We start from the raw sequence: 25,814 nt of genomic DNA, 5'->3' as shown, positions 1-25,814 counted from the left end.
GCCCAGAATGCCTTACTTGATGACCTGTTCCCTACTATTAGGTGGAGCTCACACCCTCAGCCTTCATAAACCTCGCAGCACGGAGCGTATGGCAAACTTCCGGCTGCACCAGGTGCTCAAAGAAATCTACCTTATTACTTCAATCACTCTAGACATGAAGACAAAGCACAGAAAGTTAAAAGCAGTGTGGTATTTATGACATGAATAATAATAACAAATAGAACAAAGCATAATGGAAAATAAGACTGATAGTAAAGTCTGGACATATATATATATATATATATATGTTGTATAGTTTACTGTCACATAATGCAAAGAGTACGCAACACGTGTTTCCCTCTCATTTGGGCTCATCAGGCGTACACACTCTACTGCTCCCCTTGGGGAATCGAACCTCGGATGTCAGCGTCAGAGACGAAGCCCCTTTACGCTGCGCCACGATGTGTGGTTTGTTTATTTGACAGCCTGTAGGTCCGGAGTAATTACATTCATTGTATTCATAGTCTGAGTCCCGATCCCCGCAAGGGGAGCAGTAGAGTGTGTATGCCTGATGAGCCCAAATGAGGGCGAAACACGTGTCTTTGCATTATTTGACAGTAAACTATGCAACATTCCATAATCTGCTTCTCGTAACTGAAGTGGGCACCATGGTGGATGTTTGCTAAAGGCAGACCAACCACATGCGTTACCTGGTAGGTAACCACCCATACAATCAGGTCAGGACTCAGACTATGAATGCAATGAATATATATATATATATATATATATATATATATATATATATATAATAGTCTTTAGGAAAGGCTTATGAGACAGTAAAGCTGTCAAGGATGAATGTTCCTGGGGGACATTGATCTGTCACTCAGAGTTCTCCACGAGAAGTTCTCCTCGTTTAGTCTGTCATATTTATTTTGAAATGCTACGGGAGTTTCACAAGATGTGATCGCTCCATGCACCCGTTTGGCTGGCTGGCTGTCGATATGATGAATGAATGTTCTCAAACTCTCTCATCAGTTTGACTGCGTCTGTTTTCCCAAGCAATACGGTTTTTGATGTTGTACAAATCTCCTGTCCCAACCTGTAAACTGGTTTGACCCTTTCCAGTCCCATGGCGCCTCCTCCTGTAAGCAGGTTGTAAAGTAATTGGCTACAGCTTGAAACATAGCATGGCTTCCTCACCCAAGCTGTAAATCATTGTAGTCCTGGTGCCCTTATCATTAAAACAGCTCGAGGGTCTCCTGAATTCCCGCTCAGATCAAACAGATGGTCCTGTGATTCAGGAGATTGCCTTTTGATGTTACCTGTCCATGCAAGTGTCCTGTGTTTAAGGTCATCTGTTGTTTTCTCTTGAGCAAAGTACACAGTGATTCAAAAAGAAGCATGAGGTGCCTAGGAGCCAATCACATACCAATTGAAAGAGGGGGACCGTAGAGTTTCTGACTATCTCCGGAGGATGCAGTACCACCTCATTGGCACCAGGAAGTTTAAGCAACTCTCAACATCGAGCTCCCTCATCGCTAGATTGGTTGTAAAGGAGCCCGTGATCTGGCACCCAACCTCTGGCCCCAAAGATCACCAGATCTCACACCGTGTGATTTTTGTTTTTGTGGGAGTACATTTAGGATTCTGTTTATGTGCCACCACTCCCAACAACACTGGACGATGTCCGAAATCACATTGAAAGAGCCGTGAGGACAGGGGCACCCAACATGCCCAATCTAGTATGGCATGAAGTTGACTGTCACGTTGTTGTTGTCCATACGGCTGGAGGAGGCCATACTGAGCACTGGTAAAATGATGTAATAAACGTTATGCTCAACTAAGTGTAGTGATTTACAAGAGAAATAAATCATTTTGAAATCAGATGAATCTTTTTGAATCACCCGGAATAATGAATATAAAGAGCCAAATTTACTGAAATTGTACACCACAACAGGACCTCAGTGTTAGGCGGATGAGTGCAGATCTTTAATCGTGGAGCACATTCATTTATTTCTTTTTGTTTTTCTTGTATCTCTTAGGTATACGATGATGGGAAGTTCGTCTACTTGGTAATGGAGCTGATGAGAGGAGGAGAACTTTTGGACAGGATCCTCCGGCAGAAATGCTTTTCAGAGAGGGAGGCCAGCGCCGTGCTTTTCACTATCACAAAAACTGTGGAATACCTCCATTCCCAAGGGGTATGCATATCCTCCAACACAGCCACGGCGTACCACCTAATGAGCTTCTCCTTTTATGCCATGTACCCTGCAAGTGTTCTAAATGGGGGCCTCTCCCCCTGTGGCTCAAAAGGCAGTGAAGCTGTGCTTTGGCATTCACATGCCCAATGGCTGACTTCCCTGTGTTAGGTGGTCTCCTACCTCCAAGGTCAGCTCATTTGATTCCTGGGCAATACTAGAAAACTGGGGGGCTCAACCTTCATGGACTGTTCTCACTAAGTGAACCCCAACATGGACGACTCCATGGCAACTGAAAACTTCTTCACCCTGAAAGTCACCTCCTGCATGCCGATGAAGATCCATAAATCTTTTCTTAAATTTAGAGAGTAACACTGCAAGTGCAGGTTTAAAAGCCCTCATGATCTGTCTTTCTTTCAGCAGGTCGTCCATCGAGACCTGAAGCCCAGCAATATTCTTTATGTTGACGAGACGGGGAATCCTGAATCCATAAGGATATGCGACTTTGGGTTTGCTAAGCAGCTCCGAGCGGAGAATGGGCTGCTCATGACTCCGTGTTACACGGCCAACTTTGTGGCTCCTGAGGTGAGAATTGACCATCATGTGTACTCAGTGTGACAAAGTGCTTACTTATATACAATACAATTTATTTTTGTAGAGCCCAAAATCACACAAGAAGTGCCGCAATGGGCTTTAACAGGCCCTGCTTTTTGACAGCCCCCCAGTCTTGACTCTCTAAGAAGACAAAGAAAAACCCTTGAAGGGAAAAAATGGAAGAAACTTTGGGAAAGGCAGTTCAAGGAGAGACCCCTTTCCAGGTAGATTTGGTGTCAAAAAAAGGGGGCCAATACAAAACAATACACAGAACAGAACACAAGTCATCCTCAAGACAATAGAAATATTACAAGTGCGGACCAGAATTTAACAGCAGATGATATCCCATAAGGGGATTTGGATTTGTTCAGAGTCCCGGAGACCTCGGCCATCAAGCTGCCTCCCCCAATTGGCCATTCCACAGCTGAGCCAGCCAATCTGATGAAAGGCCCCCTCTACTTGATGATTCCTGCGATCCCCCAATCAGAGATGACTTTACCTTAGGCAGGCAAAACAACTTGGCAGGTGGGCCGTGGGCACCAAGTGCCACGTTTGAGTACCGAGAAGAGAAACAGAAGAGGTGAGGGTTAGTATCCAATTCTAACTCTCATGTTACTTATGTTTTAGTGCTAATGACCAACAACCGAGATGCAGTCTGTACAGTTAATCAGCAGCTCTAGTCAGGGTGTGCTAAACTGAAGTCATGAGATTTGAAAGCTGAGACCGAAGGGGCATCTCTTATAGTGGCAGGCAGACCACTCCACAGTTTAGGGGCCCTGTAACTAAAAGCTCGACCTCTCACTTTTATTTTATTAATCCTTGGAATCCTAAGCAGACCGCCATCTTGAGATCTTAATGTGCGCTCAGGTTTGTAAGTCACGATAAGTTCAGACAAGTAAGCCAGACTTCGGCCATTTAAGGCTTTATATGTTAAAAGGAGGATTTTGAAATCTTCCCTAAACTTAACCGGGCGCCAGTGTAAGGATTTAAGAACTGGAGTGATGTGTTCGTATTTTCTTGTTCTTGTAATCATTCTTGCAGCAGCATTTTGGATTAACTGGCAGCTGTATAAAGAACAGTTTGAACATCCAGTGAACTCCGCATTGCAGTAGTCAGTCCTACTAGAAATAAATGCATGAGTTAATTTCTCAGTATCCCACTTATTTATATCATGTGGGACCCAAAAATTCCCAGAAGTGGTCAATAGCACAGGAGTAGGGGATTGTATATACTGCTAGGCATTGTATGCCTACAAAGCAGAGTGCCGAGTGTTGATTGATGGCGTATTTCTGGTGTTTATTCTGTCACGCCGGTGACGTCACCGATTTGTTGTTTCTCCCAGGTAGATTTTCAATAGACCATAATAATCGCGGTTTTCAACACTGACAGACTTGTTCATAAAGAGTTTGTTCCCCGTGAGCAGACTGTTAATCAGTGACAATACAATGAACTGCTGAGGTGTCTATGGGGAAAAAAAATGTCCCAAGAAGTGTCTCACACAAAGGCGCATCTCGTGCCAGGACCTCACACCTGCACACATCGCGTTAGCAGCCAGAGAGCTCTCGATCTAAGAACCGTGTGATTGTTGCTTCACACGTCCCGTAATCGCCAGATCTCCCTCCCTGTCACTTCTCTTTGTTCCCAGAATTATTAAAACTGAAACTGAAGGGTAGAAGATTTTCTACCAAGAAAGAAAATCCAGGAACAAGTGCCCGAGGATCAGACATGGAGACAAGAGATGAGTACAGGAAACGGGAGGAGCGCTGGGACAAGTGGGTTGCTTCTCAAGGAGAGGATTTAAAAGGGAGTCGCTTTAGATTTTATAACAAAAGCTTATTTTAACAATTCTGGAAATTTTTGCCCATGTATGTTGTAACACTGGAGACAAAAACAAGATAAAGATTTCAGACACCTGGGAGAGAAATCCCAAAAACAGGCAAAAAAAATCAAAAAATTAGAAGGTCTTAGGCAGAGCGTCCCAAATGTGCACAGATTCAAAGATGGCGGTCGTGCCCCTTAAGAAGATGCTGGACCGGAAGGGGTGGGGCCAATGGACTGTGACCCGGAAGTGATGTCATTGAAACTGCCAGTTGTCTGATCTGCAGGGGAGAAAGGAGGAGAAGCATTAGGCAACAGCGCCAACCCTCAACTCGGGGTGGAATTACAACCAGACAAGCCTTTAAGTTGTCTGCCAAGCACATGTGTGTGACAATGTCTACTCACAACAGCTGACAATAATAATGGACAATAATACCAACAAAAGACACAAACACACACACAAAGTATGCCTCGCATGTAACACATACATATTTTTAGGAGAACTGAAAGGATAGGATTAAGATTTAGGGTTCCTCCCCAGTAATCCCCATTTAAAAAGCAGCCCATTGTTCCAAAGGGTCTGTGGTGGTTGCAGTGGTCTCTCCTCCCAAAGCCATTCTATTTTCACTTGTCCCAGCATCGTCACGCCAGGTTTCTCCCACACATTCTGTAATTGTTCTGGCGAATCAAATCTGCTGTGATTGACGTACTTTAAAGAAGAGAGGAGAGGAAGGTGACAGTATGGTGGTGTCTACTCTCTGTGACATGAGGGCCGACAAGATCTGCGACAGGATTACACACAAGTTCCTATTTAAAATCAAACAAACTGGGGTCCAGGGTGAAGGTCATCATGTCTCTGAAGATCCGTAACGTTTAACAACGACAGAGTCATCCATGTGCTGGCGCTCTACTGCTAATGCTGGTTTGCCTTTCTTTATTTTTAACAAAGTTGTTTTTGTCTTTTCAGGTTCTTAAGAAGCAGGGCTACGATGCGGCCTGTGACATCTGGAGTCTTGGCATTTTACTGTACACCATGCTGGCAGGGTGGGTATGTGCGCCCGCCTGTGTGTTGTGTAGGTGATGAGTGCCGCCGCTCCTGGGCTACCTGCGCTGCTGAGCCCCTTGTGAGGTTGTGAATGAAGTGGGGTGTGGGTGCTTGGGGAAAAGAACTGAGAAAAAATCACAGGATGAAACGTAGTCAACACCTGCCAAGACTGCTGCACATTGAACAATTCCTATTGGATGTTGCACACTTTACTTGGGGTCTTCTATGGTGTTAAAATTCAAAGGCCCCCAAAACAGAATTTCAGGCAGTGTGTGACTCAGTGAAACAGATGCTTGGACTGGGCATACAGCGAGAGAGCCGGAGTGAGTGGTGCAGTCCAAGTGTGCCAGTGCTGAAACCAGACGAAATACTGCAGTTGTGCATAGATTTTAGATGTTTAAATAAGGTTTCTCAATTTGAGGCCTTCCTGATGCCTCAAGTAGATGAGTTGTTGGAAATATTGGGTCAGAATTTATCTGGACTTTCAGAAAATGTTTAATAAGGTGCCACATAAAAGGTTGGGCATCATACTAAAAGAAGTGGCAGTTCGGGGTGTGGTGTTTAGAAGGGTGCAGAGTTGGCTCAGACACAGGAAGCAGAGGGTGATGGTGTGAGGAACATTTGAAGAATCAGGTGATGTTACGAGTGGTGACCAGCAGGGGGCGGCGCAAGGGCTGCTATATATATATATAAATGATTTGGATAGGAATATAAACAACAAGCTGGTTAAATTTAAAGATGATATCATGCTAGGTTGATTGGCAGATACTCAAGAATCCATTGAATCTTCACAGAGGGACGGGGACAGCAGACAGACTTGGGCAGATTTGTGGCAGATGAAACTTAATGTCAGTAAATGTGAAGTATTACATGTAGAAAGTGAAGTATTACATGTAGAAAGTACAAATTTTAGGTTTGAATGCACAATGGGAGATTTGTAGTAAAAGCATTACCACAAATGTTTCTGATGCACCATCTGTTGGAATGACAATGCAATGCGTATGTTTCTGTTGTATGCCATTTGGTGTGGGATTCATAAAGGCGATGTTAAAGGTAATGTTTCAAATGTGCCATCTGTTGGAATGACAAATACAATGCATTTTATTACTACAAGTGTTTGCAATGCGCCATCTGTTGGAATGACAAAGACATAGCAAATGGACAGACACACAGATACACAGAAACACAGACACTTGTCCTTTTATTAAGGTGGACTAACTCTGCTACTGGTCTGAGGTGGGTTGAAATCTAACCAACACAGAAATCAATGTTAACGTTTGCAGTGCACCATCTATTGGAAACTATTTTGTAATGCATGAAGTAATAAAATGCATTTCATTGGTCATTCCAACAGATGATGCATCAGAACCATTTGTAATAATAAAATGCATTACTACAAATGTTTGTGATCCGCCATCTGTTGGAATGACTAAGGCAATGCAAGTTATTACTAAAAATGTTTGCAATGCGCCATCTGTTAGAATGACAAAGACATGGCAACCTGACGGACACACAGATACACAGAAACATAGACACTTATCCTTTTATTAAGGTGGACTAACTGTGCTACTGGTCTGAGGTGGGTTGAAATTTAAGTAATAATAATAATAATTCATTACATTTATATAGCGCTTTTCTCAGTACTCAAAGCGCTAAGTAACCAACACAGACATCAATGTTAAAGTTTGCAGTGCACCATCTATTGGAAAGTATTGTATAATGCACAAAGTAATAAAATGCATTACATTGGTCATTCCAACAGATGATGGATACATCACAAATATTTGTAATAATAAAATGCATTACTACAAATATTTGTGATCTACCATCTGTTGGAATGACCAATGCAATGCATTCTATTACTAAAAATGTCTGTAATGTGCCATCTGTTGGAATGACAGAGACATAGCAACCAGCCTGACACACAGATAGACACGCAGACACTTATCCTTTTCATTGAGGTGGATGCTGGCCAGTGAATGTGCAGATTTTCATACAAAAGGAAAAACAACACAAACGTAACTCACTGTTGGTAACGCAATACATTTTATAACAAGTACCCGGTAACTACACAACATAATGAGTTATATTTAATTTACTTTTAAACGTAACGCTCCCCAGCGCTGATTCTCGCACACACAGAGCTCGCCCCACCACTAAAGGCAACGTTACGCCTGTTTGAGAGTCGAGCCATGGCCGAGATAAAGCGAGTCACTTAACGTGACAGACCTCGTGAGTGCGCACCGCCGACTGGCCAAGACAATGTCAGTGAAAGTCACGACTGGACTTCACTGGAAAATCGTCCAGTGTGACATGGCCTTAAGTTGAAACCAGAAGATCGATAAATGAAATGCCCTTGTGAGTGGGAGATGCTGACAAGTTTCAGGTTGGAGGCCAAAAGCTGAAGAGAAGTGCAGTGCATTCTGGGAAAGCTGAAAGGCAAAGCTTTTTCAGCATTTTGCATTGATGCTCAGCCACTGTAAAAAAAAAAAAAAAAACCTCCCGCTGTTCCATTCTGTTCGGACTAGCGGGGTGCTGAAGTGTCACCTGTTGCTCGGCTGCGTTCTCGTCCTAATTTGGGACCCTGAGGTGGTTTGTCGTGTGGCGGGTGCAGCAACACGCTCTATGAGTGCTCTTATAGGGAAATGGCTTATGTGAGTTATTATGGAAATGAAATAAATGACACTGCGGCTGTATTAAAGGCGCCAAGTATCCCACAATGCACTGGGCCCCCTCTCTAACTCCACACTGGCCTGATTAATTGCTTACTTGATCTTTGGGCCAGGAGATTAATTTTATGATGACCTGGGAGACTAACTTATTGATTAGTTTCTTTCACTAGCAGACTGAATCTAGTAAATGAACTGATTACAACTGGATATTGATAGATTGGTTGATTGATTGGGTGATTTATTAAAAGCACAAAATGGAAGCCAAACAGCAAACGTTAAGAAGGAGCTGATGCCTTAGCAACTTGTGTGGGCCTGACAATCCCGTAAATAAACCTTCCGGTGGTAGGACTTTAAGTAACTTGGCAGGTGGGCAGTGCCACCGAATGCCACATTTGAGTACCAAGAAGAGAAACAGAATAGGTGAGGGTTAGTAACAAATTGTAACTATCACTACATGTTGCTTTTATTTTCTTATTGTGCCATTGTGTCCTTGTCAGCTTGAGCAGACATATTGCTTTGAGTGAACGGAGTGGCCCAGTTGGCACCCTAACATTTCATCTTGACTCCTGTATTACCAATGACCGGTACATTCATTGGGGTGCTGCTGTGATGAACATCATCCATCCATCCATCCATTTTCCAACCCGCTGAATCCGAACACAGGGTCACGGGGGTCTGCTGGAGCCAATCCCAGCCAACACAGGGCGCAAGGCAGGAACCAATTGAACATCATTGGAATTAATATTAGTAAACTAACAGAAGAGCCCCATCTAGTGGTCATGTGCAGAATGTTTCTAAGCCTCGGGAAAAACACGGCTTTGTTTCGCTCCTTTAACTTTAAACGTTCAGCTCAGCTGGGTTTCGGAAGGCGTTGTCTTTCAGATGTTTATCTCTTTATATTGATGCATATTGAGAGGCTGTCACAAATATTTAAAGTTATTTAAATGTTATAAGCTCAGCAGAATCATAACACCCACTTACCACTCTCATCGGTTTTCTTTTCTTTGTTCTCCCTCCAGGTTCACGCCATTTGCAAATGGACCTGATGACACCCCCGAGGAGATTCTGGCCCGCATCGGAAGTGGGAAGTTTGCTCTTACAGGAGGGAACTGGCACACCGTCTCCGATGCCGCCAAGGTTTGTGTCAATTGAGCTTTACGTTAAAAAGACACGCTGGCTTCGTGAAATGACAACGGGGCTCCTTGTGGACGAGGCTTTGTTTCCATCAAAGGACAGCTGTATGTACTTCTCAGGGGGTGCTTTATACTGCCAGAGTGAAACAAGAGTCACTTGGTAAGGAAAAAGGAAGCAGAGGATGAAACTAAAGGTCAGAACCAATCTAAGTTTAAAACCAGAAGCTCAACCCCACCTTTCCTTAAACTCGGAACCTCAAATCACTGAAGTGTTATCAGGAAAATCTAAAATGAGAGAGAACAGCACCTTTAAGATGAGCAGAGGACTGAAGCCACCAAAACCATACAAAGTGGGGTTTAAGAACTGCTGGGGGTGACGGTGGCCCAGTGGCGGCTCGTAGCTAAAATTAGTGGGGGTGCTGCTCCAGAAAATTTTTAGCCTTTGTTTTAAAATTGTGTAAAAGGAAACAAACATGTATAAAAAGAAAATTTATTCAGTAACCGAAAAAAAAAATGAATCAAATAGAATAGCTGGAAGCAGGATAATAATCTAATTCTATACTTTATCACATTCAAGAATATGGTACACGGTTTTTAAGCACAACACACGCGAAGTAAAAAAAAAAAAACGGTACCTTCCACCAGCACGCCAGGGTCGGCACTGCGGGTGCGCCAATCCTCTCTCCCGCGCAGCTTCCTATAGGCGCATGCGCACAACAGCCAAACACCATGCCGCTGGAACTGTGAAGCGTACAGTTCCATACAAAGATTTTTGTATCTTTTTCATAAACTGGGAGATGGCTACTGACGTTAAGCTTAAGGATTATATATTGTACAAGTATAAAGAAAGAATTAAAGAAAAAAGGACTCATTATATTAAATGTTATCGATAATCCATCCATTTTCCAACCCGCTGAATCCGAACACAGGGTCACGGGGGTCTGCTGGAGCCAATCGCAGCCAACACGGGGCAGGTACCTATCCCGGGCAGGGTACCAACCCACCGCAGGACACACACAAACACACCCACACACCAAGCACACACTAGGGCCAATTTAGAATCGCCAATCCACCTAACCAGCATGTCTTTGGACTGTGGGAGGAAACCGAAGCAGACACGGGGAGAACATGCAAACTCCACGCAGGGAGGGCCCGGGAAGTGAAGCGCTACCCACTGCGCCACCGTGCCGCCCGTTATCGATAATATAAAGAGGAAATAGGGGGTGCAGCAGTTCCACAGTGCCTATACGCGAGCCGCCACTAGGTGGTCCTGCTTTTTGTATAAATAGAACCGGGCAATGAACAAAGAAAACTTATACACAGAAATCATAACATACAAGCAATACAGAACTGAAACATACATCTATCTATCTATCTATCTATCTATCTATCTATCTATCTATCTATCTATCTATCTATCTATAATCCAACGACTGAATGTCTGTCCGCTTTCCATGACAGAACTACCGTACTTAACAGATTTAGATCGTTTTTTTTTTCTAGGATTTGCTTGAACATCCCAGTTAATTTTGCGACTTCTCTCATCGCGCTATGTATCACAGTTCGTTTGCGGTACCGATTTATTCGCGTGATTTCGAGAGCGAGGCTGCGGGCTGAGGGGCGGGGGAAGCGTGACGCCAGGAGTGGGGCGGGGCGGGGGCGGCCCTCGGTTCGAGTCGCGCTCCCTCTCGTCACGTGTTGCCTCCACTTATCTAGCGAGGCCCGTTTGTTCAGCAGACATTATCATCTACTTGACGTTTTTGGAGAGAGATCAGAGCTACTGTACGTGTGTTTTAGAGGGTAGCTGCTGACTGGCAGAGATGTCACAGTCGCGCGGGGGACGCTCTCCCGTCAGAGCTGAACACGATCAGATACAGTGCCAACGTGTGACATTGGAGTGTACCTACCTTCCACTGGGCCAGAATTACATTTTTTAAAAATTTTTTAAATTAATTTTGAAAGTTTGTCCTGTTTCACTACTACGTGGGCGCTGCCGCGGGATACAGCTAGTAACTAATAAAAGTGTAATAGTAAGTAAACAAAAGAGGAAGAACAAAACTAAAAATAGAATTAATAACTCGAAATTTAAATAATAACAGAAAGAATAAATAAGCACAAAATAAACTTGTGTTTGGCTAACAACCCTGACAGGGCACATGGCTGATGAAGGTCAGTGGAGCTGAGCTGACAGACAGCTGAGGACTCTACGTCGTTCATCACTGGCCTCGGGGCCCGCTGTTCTGCTGCCCTCGTGAGTTTGCTTGTTGTTGACCAGAAGTATCAAAGATGGGCACCGCATTTCATGTGCAGCCATGTCGTGCCTGCAGTCTCTCCTCGGTGACTCGTCTTACTGTGACCGCTCTTCTTCCCCTCAGGACATCGTGTCGAAAATGCTGCATGTGGATCCCCATCAGAGGCTGACGGCTCCCCAGGTCCTCAGACACCCTTGGATTGTGAACAGAGAGACCCTGTCACAGAGCCAGCTGGTCAGACAGGATGCCATGCTGGTCAAGGTAAGCCTTTTGCCCACCAGTGCTGGTGTTGCGATTGTCTTTTTGCTTTGTAGGATTTTGCCTTTTTTTTTATTCTCTCATTGCCCTCCAACATGTTTTTTGGTATTACAGTACATATAAAGAGCCCAAATCCAGGTGTGCAAAGCTTGTAGAGCTTAGCCAAGACATCCCCAAGCTGGAATTGCTGCCAAAGGTTCTTACAAAAAGTACTGAATTAAGGGTCTCAATATTTCAAGGAATGAGAGATTTATTATTAGACTAGACAAAGAGCCCGTTTCGACAACGTAAGATGAAACGGGCATGAGTGGAATAGTATAATATATAATAAGTATAAGCACCACAAACCTGATATAGGTGTATTGAATGAATGCGTAATTAGGCCTCGAGCTGTAGTCAAAATCGCCCCTTTCAGGCCTCTAGAGCTTTAATCGAAGTCGCCTTTCTCTTTGAATTTCCCGAGATGTCGGTCTCGTAAGGTTTTTCGGGCAGCTGCACAGAAGGCAACTGCGCATTCGGCTTCGGACGGACGTGAGTGAGGAGACTGGCGAATTATTATTAGATAAGCAAATCAATGTAAATGGACACCTTCTTAGCCAGTAGGGGCGCACTGCCTATTGAATCCTATTTCTCTCTTTGTCTCTTTGTTTTCCAGGGCGCCATGGCAGCCACCTACTTTGCATTGAACCGTTCTCCTCAGGCCCCCAAACTGGAGCCAGTCTTGTCCTCCTGCCTGGCCCAGCGGAGAGGAATGAAGAGGCTGACCTCGACCAGATTGTAGCGCCGACTGCACTCCCTGGTAGCCGCGTCCTCTTACTTGATCACTCTTGCACACTCCTCTCTTTTTTTCCTCTTTGGACTTTTGGCTTGTGTTTTATTTATTTATATATTTATTTATTTATGAATTCATTTATTTGATGGCGCCAGTTTATGCAACTGTTAAGAAAAGCAGCGGTGAATGTCCCTTTGATGAATGACGCAGTTCCTTGTAGTATGACAGCTAACAGCACCCCCTGCAGGACGTTGACTTGAATGCTGCGGGTTTCTTTCTTCTCTTCTTTCTTTCGTGGATTTCGCCGGGTTCCGCCTCGGTGGGTTTCTTCCTTCATTTTCTTTCTGTGCTACAGGGGTGAGCGGCTGGCTGGTTGGTTTATTTCATGTTATGTGCTTGTGAGGATTGTTTCAGTTTGCCCAGCTCTCTGCCACCACTGAATCCCACGGGTGCCTTTCTGTTGGATCGGCTTTCGTGTTTCTACTCTTCCTGACGACAATTTCAGTTTTTTTTCTTTTTTCTGCGAGTCCTGACATTTTACTTAATGAAACCGCGGCTGTGTTAAAGGCGCTAAGTATCCCACAATGCACTGGGGCTCCTCCTCTTACTTGAAGCGGATTTAACTTCAGCTGTTTACGACTTGCTTTCAGCCCAAAACTCATTCTGTCTCCATTAAACACTTGTCATATTTCTGAAGCATGCTGTCATCGATAGGGGGCACTTCTGAGACACCCCATAATAAGTTGACCAAAGCAAACCAAGTGTAGGCGTTTTATTAACCTGATGATCACAACACAGAAGGGGACAAAAACAGGCAAACGCGAATCCACTGAGCTTGACTTTTACTGGGTTTGCACCTTTGTCTGCATGGCAGGGTGGCAGAAAAACCAAATAAGCTTGTTAATCCCACCTTCAAGTGCGCACACACACACACACATGCCTTGAACCCTTGTCTGCTCACCGCCCACTGGGCTGGACAGGAGTGGCTTTTAAGGAGGTCACTGCTTTCAGAGTGTCTCTCATGTAAAAGGCCAGGTAACCTTAGACAGCAGAGCTGTGAAAAAGTATCTGACCCCCCATTCTGATCTCCTCTGTTGGTCACAATGAATGGCTTCAGACCACCAAAAACTAAAATGAGATCAAGTGAGTCAGAGTGGACACTGAACATCCTTTCTAAACTGAGTATTTAAGTAATAAAGTCATCTAATTGGCTGTTAGGAGACCCGGGGTCGCTTCCCGGATCATCCCTGTGTGGAGTTTGCATGTTCTCCCCATGTCTGTGTGGGGTTCCTCAGGGTACTCCGGTTTCCTCCCACAGTCCAAAGACATGCAGGTTAGGTGCATTGGCGATTCTAAATTGTCCCTAATGTGTGCTTAGTGTGTGTGTGTGTGTGTGCCCTGTGGTGGGCTGGCGCCCTGCCTGGGGTTTGTTTCCTGCCTTGCGCCCTGTGTTGGCTGGGATTGGCCCCAGCAGACCCCCATGACCCTGTAGTTAGGATATAGTGGGTTGGATGATGGATGGATGGATAACTGGTTGTGTGAAAAAGAAATTGCCCCCTTAGTTACTCACTCAAACAGTTGACTAAAGTCAGTTAACAATTTGACAATAAATACAAAACAAAGGACTTCCTGGTTGAAAGTGGGCCAGCAAGACGGAGGAAATGTCAGTTTATAAGTCAGGCCTTATTTTCTATAGCCTTTCTCCTGGCATTACATGGGCCTTTACAAAGCAGAGAAGATTTCAATCAGATTCAAATATCAAACCATAGTGCAGGCTTATAGCAGACTCTTTCACTCATTCATTCACAAAGCCTTTTAGTGCAGTTCAGGGCTGTGGACCACAACACATTATTATATTTTCAATGCTGGCTCTTGTTGTTAATTTGAAAGGTTTGCTGTCATTATTAACAAAGAAAACAGAGTTTCTTCACATTTCTAGTAATTAAAAGTGTACCAACATGACCAAGGAAATATACAACAGCTTATAAGTAATTATCAATTATATAGCACCCTTCATGGCTTTAATCTTCTTCTTCTTTCAGCTGCTCCAGTTAGGGGTTGCCACAGCAGATCATCTTCTTCCATATCTTTCCGTCTTCTTTAATCTGGCCTTTACAAAACAGACAAGATAGCCACACAAAGAAACACGCAAGCTATGTAGATGATTAAGATTTCATTCAGATTCAAATATCAGACCATAATGGGGGCTTATATTAGACTCATTCATTCATTCATTTATCCATCCATTCATCCATTTTCCAACCCGCTGAATCCTAACTACAGGGTCACGGGGGTCTGCTGGAGCCAATCCCAGCCAACACAGGGCACAAACCAATCCTGGGCGGGGTGCCAACCCACCGCAGGACACACACAAACACACCCAAACACCAAGCACACACTAGGGCCAATTTCAGAATCGCCAATCCACCTAACCTGCATGTCTTTGGACTGTGGGAGGAAACCCACGCAGACACGGGGAGAACATGCAAACTCCACGCAGGGAGGACCCGGGAAGCGAACCCAGGTCCCCAGGTCTCCCAACTGCGAGGCAGCAGCGCTACCACTGCGCCACCGTGCTGCCCTTCATTCATTTATTCACTCATTTATTCATCCCTTCATTCATTCACCCATTCATTCCTTCTTTCATTCACTCATTTATCCATTCATTACTTCATTCACTCATTTATTCATTCATTCATGTATTCATTCTCAAGCAGATTTAATGCAGTTCAGGGTTGTGGACCATAACTCACAGGTTTGCTGTTTTTCAAGTCAAACTAATTTCTTCACAGACTCCGTTTATATGCATTTGCTACACAAAATTGTGTCCTAAAGTTAAGCATTTTCTATGAATTTCTTGCCCGCACTGGCACTTTACATTGGAGGCTATGGGGCACGGAACACCACCAGAAAAACAAAAAGCTTGAAAGGTTATCAATGAAGTGGCAAAGGTTCTGATATACAAAAACATGTCTTCCATGTTTGAGACGCACGTTTGTGACAGACAAATGGGTTGTGAAAATGATTATTTTATTGCCAATGTCCGTTACTGCTTTACGTTTTCTGTTCACTTGTGTCAGTTCTCTCATAAATATGGAAGGAAATTAAAATGAAACCAGCCACGTGGCACAAAAAGTTCACTGTGATTGGGTCTTCTGATAGGAAGCCACGCCTCCCGGAGGGGTGAAAGGTTGTAATTGCCGAGCTGTCGCACACAGCCCGGTGTTTTTTAAAATGACTGAATCTCATACTATTGGTGCTTTTTTGTTCACAAATGACACGTATAAACTATTTTACAATGTGTGCGCAATTGCAAGACGCTGATCAATACTCAATAACTGTCTGGGTTTGAATAATTAACATATTTGCTGAGTTTTTAAGCTTTTCCCCTGTGCCCCACAGCCTCCATTGTAAAGTGGCAGTATAGGCAAGATGTTTTTGTAATTTATAGAAAATGCTTAACTTTAAAATGCCATTTTGCATGGCATGTGCCTACATAGCATGTTTGTGAAGAAGTAACTTCAACTAAAACGTATCTTTTAACTTCAAAAGTGGTTTTTGGTTTATTTGAAATCTTCACAATCGTCATTGACAAATGTATAATAAATCTAAAACAGAATTTCTTGACATATTTAGTTATTAAAATTGGACCAACAAGGCCATGGAAATATATGACAGTTTATAATGAATTATGAATCGTATAGCGCCTTTCACATCAACCACCATTGCGGGGTCCATACAAAGCCAACAAGATAACCATATAAAGAAACAAAGGGGAGCAAAAGGACATTAGAGGGTCCCCGAGGCTCAGATGTTCTGACCTATTCAAGTGTACTTTTAAAAATTGGGACTCACATCAGTTATGCTGCCATCCCATCCTGGATTTGTTCCCATCTTATCTCTGATGTTGCTGGGATTGGCTCCAGCCCCCAGAATGTTCAACTGGATTACGCCGGTCTAAGATCACATGCATGCTATCTACGTATGTGTGTGTGTATGAACTCAGGAGTGCCGGCATCCCATCATCGGCCCGTTCCTGCCTTATGTGTGGTGCTACCAGGAGAGGTTCATCCCCATGACCTTGAGATTGGATTGAGCGGATTTGAGAACAAATGTGTTTTTATCTTCATCCAAACGGGTCAAATGAGAAGACTAATCAATACACAGGATGATGAAAGTCCATCCACCCTGCGGTGTGTTCATAGCAGGAAGTCCCTTCAGGAGAAAGTGAGCTCTCATCTCCTATTCTCTTCTGTTTTCATTTGTCTCCCTGTAGGTACATTTCAATATAAAGATGATTTGACAGATTATTGAAAGGACATGCTGTCATTAGGCTCTATTTTTTTTTCTTTTTTTTTCAGGTATTTCTTTGCCCCCCACCCTTCTTTTTTTGTTTTCTCGTTTGTTACACCTGTACTCACTTTGTCTCCTGTAATGTGAAGTCAGGTGACCTTATTTTTTCAGTTGTTTCCTCTCTTTCAGTTGGCTTTTGTACAGTTAAGAGAATGTAGAGAATTTCTTGACCTTCTTACAGAAGCGTGACAATTTTTGTAAGCTGCATTGTATCAGGTGCAATATTTTTGTAGCACTGTGAGAACTAACCTTGGTACTCTTTGTACATTTCCTGTAAATGCGTTTTTGGTATCGCCCCATGGACTGTCCCGACCTCACCGCGTGCCGTGCCTCCGCCGACTGACAGCGCGCTTCTTTCTAGTTGCCGATGTGACTTTTTAAGAACAAACTCTGTAGATAATAACTTGGCTCCTCCTCGCTTTGCAGTGGCGCAGCATGCCAAATCTTTATAAGTAAGTCAATAAAGTTGCCGAAGGCTTTTTTTTTCTATTCACCAAGTCTCGCGGTGTCTTTTTTTGTTTAGTTCCTCGTGTTCGGCCGCGTTATGATAGAAGACCTCCTTTGGGTTCGGGAGAACTACGATACCCAGAAAGCTTTGCAATTGATGTACTGGGCGGGGACTAGAGGTGACGTAAGGGGCAGGGAGACGAAGTTCACCGAGCGGCAGCATTTGGAATTTTGGCAAGTGAAGGAGTTTGACTCGTAAAGAACTCGTCTCGGGGCGTCGTTTATCTTTATTAATTTCGAACTTAACACCACCCTGCTGATAAATCGGCCATCAACTTGGAACGCACATCGCCGACATCGTAAAGAAGAAGGAAACGTGAGGCCGACGGGACCGTGCTGCTCTGATTTTACATGAAGTCTTTAATGGCAGAAGGTGCCGGACGACCGTTAGTTATTCTTTACTGGATGCCAGCCATTAGACCCAAGGGTGGACTTGCTTTTTCTATAGATTAGAATGGTAAATTGCAAAGAGATATTTTCATACTTTTATAATTACATCACCTTTAAATATAGATACAGTTTAAATGAAGATCAAATTCTGATATGCCCACATACATTAAAAATGATGAAATCATTCAAGTGGCTGTGTATAAGAAAGGCACAGTGCTGTGGTGATTTTATTGTACATTTATAGTGGCTCACAGTTTTAAACTACAGGCACTTATATTTACATGCCACAGTTGCAACTTCAAAAGACTTTGTTGGACAGTTATCTTATCCAAAGATCTTGACCATACATTGTTCTTCTCTCTCTTGTTAAATTAACCCTAGTCTGAATGAATCTATTAATTTTTTACATTTAAAATTTCTCATTTAAAGTTTTACCAATGTTGTTTCTTGTCCTAGAGTGTGTATATAAACACAGGGAACTCCAGTTTCTGTATTACATCTCGCCTGAAGAAGGGGCCTGAGTTGCCTCGAAAGCTTGCATATTGTAATCTTTTTAGTTAGCCAATACAAGGTGTCATTTCGCTTGGCTTTTCTCTACATGCCGCAGTTTTAATTGTAAACAGAATCCTAAAGTTCACTTTTGGATTGTTTATATAGCGCCTTTCATGAATAATTCTGTCCTGTAGGTAATGCCTTGAAAAAGTATTCAGTCCCGATCCTTTTCACATAACTGATTGTAACAACCTGAGTGCTACCCAAAAGAGGCGAATCTTTAACCTTTAATAATATTAGTACATTTTATTTATATAGCACCTTTTAAAAAATACAATTCCAAAAAGTGAAATAAACCTGATTCAGCCTTTGTGGCTTTGAACTGAATTAAGTGGGTCCCAGAATGGTATTTTATCATCTTTACTTTAGTTAAACTTGTTTTGTGTGTATATAGCGCCTTTCACAAAAATTGTAGTCTTGTGATCATGTTACTGGTATACATAAAGCCTTCCACCGTACACCACATGTTAATGTGTTGTATTTTCTTGCCACCCTAAACTGGACTTTGTCGTTTTGCTGCTGTTGTGTTGTAAGCAGAGCCCCTTTTATGTTTCACTGATGGCACTTTCCATGGTGGACTTTGGTGGCACAACAGTAAACGTTGCTGCCTGCGTTCAAATCTCAGTTCTGATTGCTGTGTGGATCTTTTTTTTTTTTTTTTGTAATCACATTTTTGACAACCAAGCAACAAAAAAGGAATCGGAGACAATGTGGTCTGTTTTCAAAAAGAATTAAAATTAGCAAAGACGAGAACCATCGCCCTCTGTCCAATCTGAGAAGAGGAACCCAGTTAGGGGGGCTACGTGACCGGCAGGCCCACAGGTAAGAAGTGGAATAATGAAATAAGAAACGGTCAGCCATAAGGCTGGAGCTGTGGCACTGGCCATCTGATCCCAGTCGTGCCACCAACTTCCACTTTTCAATACTGGGAACAGATGACCCCCGTAATCCACATGGCAGATGGTTCATGTAAGTGTAAAATGAGAATTACTATCAAGTGAAGTGAAGTGATTTCTGCAGCTGTCACCCAGGAGAATAACCTGTGCTGGACAGAAGAAAGAGGGTGGAAGAGAGGAGAAGTCCAGGAGAAGGAGGATATGAAGCCAGACAGGTGTGACAGCATCTCACACAGTGTCAGTTTGGAGCCACCGGTCAGCCAAAATGGCACATCAGTGAGGATCTGGGAGGAAGGCCAACACAGAAATGGGGAGAATGTGCAGAATCCAAGGGGGGTGCCAACTAGGTGTAATAGTCAAACCCAGGGCACTGGCTCCTTGAGGCTGCAGGGCTTACCATTGTGCCACCCCAACATCATTATATGATTGAAAAAGGAGCAGTTCATAATACTGTGCTGTACGTTTTTAAGTGCACATTCTCTGTAACGTTACTTATTGATCATGCTGGTTACTGAATAGAGGGCTTGATGCTGGGCATGTTTTTCAATTACATTTTAATAAGGTGTTGCTGGGATGTAGATATGCCATGGTATGTGTGTATGTATGGCACTATTACCACTACTAGCCACATTACCTGCAAAGTGAGTCGTAGAGCGTATGAGAACATGAGGGCAACCATTAAGAAGGATATCAGGAAGGCTAAAAGACAGTTGGAGAGGAATAGAGCAGATAAGGAGAAAGACGACCATAAGAGACCCTTTAGTAATAGAAGAACAGTCAAGGAGGAGGATCAGAAATAGTAAAGGGGAACTAAAAGATACAGACCATGAAATAGCGGATGGCCTAAACTTACATTTTTCTGAGGTGTTCACAAGTGAGCAAGTGGATAACCTCAGAGCAGTAACAGGGACTACTAAGGAGGTGCTGAGGGATTTGGAAATTGTAGAGGGAGAAGAGCTGCTGAGATTAAATAAGCTGAAATCAAACAAATCGCCAGGCCCAGATAATACTTACCCTCGAATTCTTAAGGAGGCCAGCGAGTGCAGATAGAAACCCTTGACACATATTTTCAGGAAGTCACTGCACACTGGACAGATTCTGAAGAACTGGAAAATGGCAAATATCATCCCATTATATAAAAAGGGTGACAGGACACATCAGAGCAACTACAGGCCAGTAAGATTAACATGCATCACAGGAAAATGAATGGAAGGAATTATTAAGGAGAAGATTGAGCAACACCTGGCAAGGACAGGAGTTATTAGGAACAGTCAGCGTGGACTCGGAAGAGGGAGGTCGTGTTTTACTAACATGCTGGAATTCTATGAGGAGGCAACAAAAGGATACGACCAGAGTGGAGCAGATGAGATTATTGATGTGGACTTTCAGAAAGCATTTGATAATGTGCCACATGAGAGGTGGGCATCAAACTAAAAGAAGTGGCAGTTCAGGGTGTGGTGTGGGTGTAGAATTGGCTCAGACACAGGAAGCAGAGGGTGATGGTGTGAGGTCCCTCATCAGAACTGGCCGATGTTAAGAGTGGTGACCAGCAGGGGGCAGTGCTGGGGCCGCTGCTGTTTTTAATAAATAGAAATGATTTAGATAGGAATATAAAGAACAAGCTGGTTAAGTTTAGATACCAAGAGAGGTGGAATTTGGAATCCGTTATATCATCACAGAAGGACTTGGACAGCAGACAGACTTGGGCAGATTATGTGGAAGATGACATTTAATGTCAGTAAATTTAAAGAATTACACATAGGAAGTAAAAATGTGAGGTCTGAATACACTGTGGCAGATGGCCGGGACCCATGCCTGGTTGGGATGCCCCTTTGATGCTGGATCCGGGGGAGCAGTAATGGGATGCACACTACGTCCTTCGGAACACTTGTTGGCAGCCCCCCTGAGTTGCACTGGGGCCAATATTTTGGAACACCGGAGCTCATTCCTGTTGGGCTCCGTGGCCTCCGCCGGGGGAAGCTGTGTCGCTACCCGATCTGCGTGCCTACCAGATTTGCGCGCGCAGGCGCATAGCTTAACTATTACGACCCTGCACGATCTGCGTTTCTTTTACTTTGCGACAGGAGTCCCCATCCGATTTGTCTCGCGCACGCGCTCTCTGCTTAATTAAAATTCATTTCACGACGCTGTCCGATTTGTTCTGCGCATGTCCAATGTTTTACGACACACGAGAAAAAAAGTTACCACGGGATTTTAATTTCTCGGTCTGCATTAACAAATAGAACTTTCGCCATTCGAGTGAGAAGGAGAAAGAAGAACGCTGTAGAGAATAGGAGCATATTGAATTTTTCTCCTGGCAGAAGAATAATTTTCACTTCTTGAAAAAATGAAGACTTTTCAATTTTACAACGACTTGAAAGAATATCTTTTACGGGAAGAATTTAGCAACAATTTTACGGTCAGAGAGCGAAGTGAAATACGACGTGTGTCCGTGAATTTTATGATTAAAGGTACTGTATGTAATGTTTATTGAATGCTTTTCAATTTTTGAGAATACAGTATATACTGTAATATAATCTAGATATATTTAGGATTATCTGACGTTTTGTTTAATAATTGGAATATTACAAAATTTACCGTTTTAAATAGGCTGGTGATTTCAATGAACGCGCATGAATGTTTTGAAATATGCAAAACTTTTAATAAATTGTGTTATTAAAAAAACTGCTCAGGTGGACTTTCCTGTTTACTGATTTATACTTGATTAATGGATTAGTAGGTTTTCTCTTTTTGGGAATATGAAAATCTGAACTGCCTAGATGTATCTCAGATCAGGTGTCTAAATTTTACAACAGATCAGGTGTCTAAATTTTACAGTTCTTTTAAAGAGAGAAGTAAATTGATATCCACTAACGAATGTTAAAATGTGTTTTTTCTTATGCAACTCCCCAACATTAGACCACAATATTTTAGTGTGTGTGTGAATCCTCGCAATCCCAGTAACTGTTGTGTTTTTCTCATTGTATGAGTTTCAATAGAAATAAAACCAGGCTGTTTCATTTGCAAAATAAAGCACACATTCTTAGGGGTATTCTGCTTTGTTACTGGGTAATTGGTGTATGCCTTCACTTATAATGTGATGTGGTCAGATTTCAGTTACATGCAAGCAACTTTTGTATTCTGTTCTTTCTTAATTTTGGATAGTCCATCATCCATGCCCTGGCTGCTCTACAGGGTGTATCAGGACAGGAGGCAGAAGACTTATTTCTTGGTGGCCCAGAATACAGTATCAGGTAAAAGTCAAGTCTAGGAATGTTTGAAGTAAGTGTTTAAATATTTCTTGTTTATTATTTTTATATTTTACTTGCCTTAGTGAAGTGGAAGAATTTAACTGAAAGATAGGGCAGCAATTAAAGAAGGAGAGAATGCTGTGATATCTGTTGGAATAGAAGATGATGCTACTGCCCAGTGCTTCCAGAATCCTTCATTTGAGTCTTGGGTCTGAATCTACTGCGTCATTGCCAAGTATTCTTGGGTAATGGATCTTGTTTTGTTTACATTTTGTTTTTCTCCATATTCCAAGCTCATTTACTTGACCTTAGCTTTAATAAACTGGATGGCTGTCTCCGTCACAATTGATTTTAAAGTACTATACTATTCATTACATAAAAAGCTCTGAACAGTTTAGTCCCTTCCTGTATTTGGTACTGTCTCTCCCCCAACACTCCTCAGTGTAATCTTTAATCCACAACCACTAATTTGCTTATGAAAGAACTGGTGAAGCAGCTTGCACATGTACACCAAAAATATAGAATGCCGGCTATAAATGAAAAACCTTTCAAATACTTTTAAAACTCAATTTTTAAACTGCACCTCTGCTTAATTCCCATTTCTATCAGTTTATGATTTACTTCTGGTTTATGAATGGAACTGCATACACTGAAAGATTCACACCAGATAATAACCATTGTTTTTTTTTGCTGTTTTTGTTTTTTTTGTCCAGTGATGCCCTTTGCCGTGCACCCTGGTCAAGTCTTGTGCAACTGAGTGTGGTGCTGAAGAGAGAAGATTTCTGAAGACCCTCTTGAAATGGAGCTGCAATTGCATTAACACCACAACAGTATGCTTGGTGAGAATGTGCACAGGGGCCTGGGGAGGCTGTGACCTTGTGACCCTGAGACGTTGTTTTGTCAATCATCCTGACCAACTGGACCTTTATGTGTTCTTCAACAGGGCCATCTGACCAGCAGATATATTTAAGGAGAAGGACCTTTCAATTTTCCTCTTGTGTACTTTTAAATTGTATATATATTTTTTCGTTTTGATAAAGTTATATATATTTGTTAAGCAGTTTAGCAGTTTGGGCTTTATTAGTATTAAAATATGTTAGAAGTTATCTGTGGAATAATTTTAATAATCAAAATAGCGAAACAATGTAACTTTAAATTTTCTGTGCTCTGGGTAAAATATGTTAAAGCTATGTGGTGATTTTTTTTACTTCTTTGGGTTTTTTTGTACATTTGACAAATGTTTTTTTTAGGTGCATTGTTCTCACATTGTTCACTTTTGTTGTTCTCATAACATTTATTCAATAAAATTTGCATGAAAAGTGTTTCCTTTTTCATTATTCAGTTATTAACTCACATTTAAGACACTATATGGGTGAATAAAAGCCATTTAAATTTGAGTACAAGACGAGCAATAGTATCACAGAAGATGGTGCTGGGGTTGTGCTTTATGTGGGTTAGACATGAAATGAAGATTTCTTTTTCTTTAAAAAGACTGTTTATGCAATCCACTAGGATCACCGCAACAAAATTTTGTAAACCATGATGCCCTATGACATGTATATTTCATTAATAATAATGTGTAAAGTTATTTTTAAAGAGTTTTTCCAGGGATGAAAAGTGCATCAACAGTTCATTTTTACAAATATACACACTTGTTTTGACTAACTGCATGAAAGCCTGGTACAACAGCTGCACCAAACCTGCCAAAAAAGCCCAGTAGTGGATCATAAAAACATCACAAGACGTTCAATGGAACTGAACTGCCATCACTTGATCCTCGATACAAGATTCCCTGTGTAAGAAGAGCTGAACACATCATCAAGGAGAACACTCATCTTGGACAGAACCTGTTTAAGCTTCTCCCATCTGGCAGGCATTTCAGATATATAAATGCAAAGAATTATTATTATTATCAATCTGTATGCTACAAATGGACAAAAAAAAAACAACTTTTTTCCAGCTGCAATAAACTTACTGAACTCGTGTATCTCCTCAATCTGAAATCGTTTTCATTGATCATGTACAATTAATGTAGTATAGGTAATCTATACTGCTGTGCATTTATGCAATAATAATCCATCCTGGTTACTTTAACATTATATATGGCATCTTGCCAATATTTTGAACATATTTTGTATGATTACTCAGTTTTTAGTTCATTATTTATTGTATTATTATATATCGTAACTATTTGACAGTGGAATTTAAATGCAACGTGAAGTTGACACGAGTAATTTCGTTGCGTTACTCAATGTCAATAAAGTACTTGAATACATCTATTTTTAAAACTGTCATTTATTTTTTATATGTAGACTATAATAACATACAATGGTTAAATACTTTGTACAATGGGAACTGAAAAAAGAAGTGCTATGTAAACTAAACGAAGCGATCTCAGTGATAAACAACGTGTATAACGAGGAGTATGACAAGCTTAATTCAGCCGTGAAAACAGAACGTACAATGAATATTTAATAATATTATCATTATGGTCAACTACTACGGCATTTCAACGAAAATACTGTACTGCCCGTTGTGTATCGACATGCGCAGTTGAGAGCGATCCGTGCCGAAAAGCGAAATGTTTAGTATATATTTTTTTTTTATTATTAAGCGCATGCGGAGTGTGTTATTGCATACGTATTGAACGAAAACGTCATCGCTCACTTTACGGTGCTGCCCAATCTGTTTAACGCATGCGTGAACACTTTACGGCATGCTAGGCTTTCAATACGCCTGCGCGCGCAAATCTGGTAGGCACGCAGATCGGGTAGCGACAAGCTGCACGGCCTAACAAGCCTGTCTGGGTGGGAACGCAGCCACAACCGGAGGTGACCCGGAAGTAGGTCAACGAGCACATGCAGCACTTCAGGGTGGGCTATAAAAGGAGGGCAATTATCCCCTTCTGCCCCTTTTCTGCGTAATTTGGATATTTGCTCATCACTGGATGCCACGGTGCTTATCTTATAGTCGCTGGTCATGTTATTCCTTCACGCATCGTAGGACTGTCTATTGCTCTGGGCCGATTATGATGCGCCTGTTAATGTAACATATGTCTTCATGAAAAAAGGTTAACAACGAATGCGTCGTTTAACAAAACCCAATTAAACTAACGAGGATAAGAACATTTTACGCTAAGGTGGA

At 42.3% G+C, this 25,814-nt stretch overlaps 1 protein-coding gene and 2 long non-coding RNA genes across 5 annotated transcripts in view; all 3 read left to right on the top strand.

Annotated features, from left to right (window-relative positions):
• Positions 1-13,915, top strand: part of rps6ka2 (ribosomal protein S6 kinase, polypeptide 2) — a 123,790-nt gene extending 109,875 nt beyond the window's left edge. For all 3 annotated transcript variants that reach the window (XM_051919407.1, XM_028821099.2, XM_028821100.2), the window contains exons 16-21: positions 2,022-2,180; positions 2,601-2,762; positions 5,557-5,633; positions 9,326-9,443; positions 11,815-11,952; positions 12,605-13,915. In XM_051919407.1, the coding sequence (XP_051775367.1) occupies positions 2,022-2,180; positions 2,601-2,762; positions 5,557-5,633; positions 9,326-9,443; positions 11,815-11,952; positions 12,605-12,730 (780 nt within the window). In that variant the 3' untranslated portion in view covers positions 12,731-13,915. The remainder of the gene's footprint in view (positions 1-2,021; positions 2,181-2,600; positions 2,763-5,556; positions 5,634-9,325; positions 9,444-11,814; positions 11,953-12,604) is intronic.
• Positions 1-25,814, top strand: part of LOC127525970 (uncharacterized) — a 495,457-nt gene that overhangs the window by 193,433 nt on the left and 276,210 nt on the right. The window lies entirely within an intron of this gene.
• Positions 21,461-23,989, top strand: LOC127525965 (uncharacterized). Its single transcript, XR_007933575.1, has 4 exons — positions 21,461-21,890; positions 22,585-22,673; positions 22,754-22,915; positions 23,384-23,989. It is a non-coding gene; the product is annotated as an uncharacterized LOC127525965 (long non-coding RNA).

This window comes from Erpetoichthys calabaricus, chromosome 15 (genome assembly GCF_900747795.2).
Source record: "Erpetoichthys calabaricus chromosome 15, fErpCal1.3, whole genome shotgun sequence".
NCBI classification, from domain to species: Eukaryota; Metazoa; Chordata; class Cladistia; order Polypteriformes; family Polypteridae; genus Erpetoichthys; species Erpetoichthys calabaricus.
This window is presented reverse-complemented; position numbering and strand designations above follow the sequence as displayed.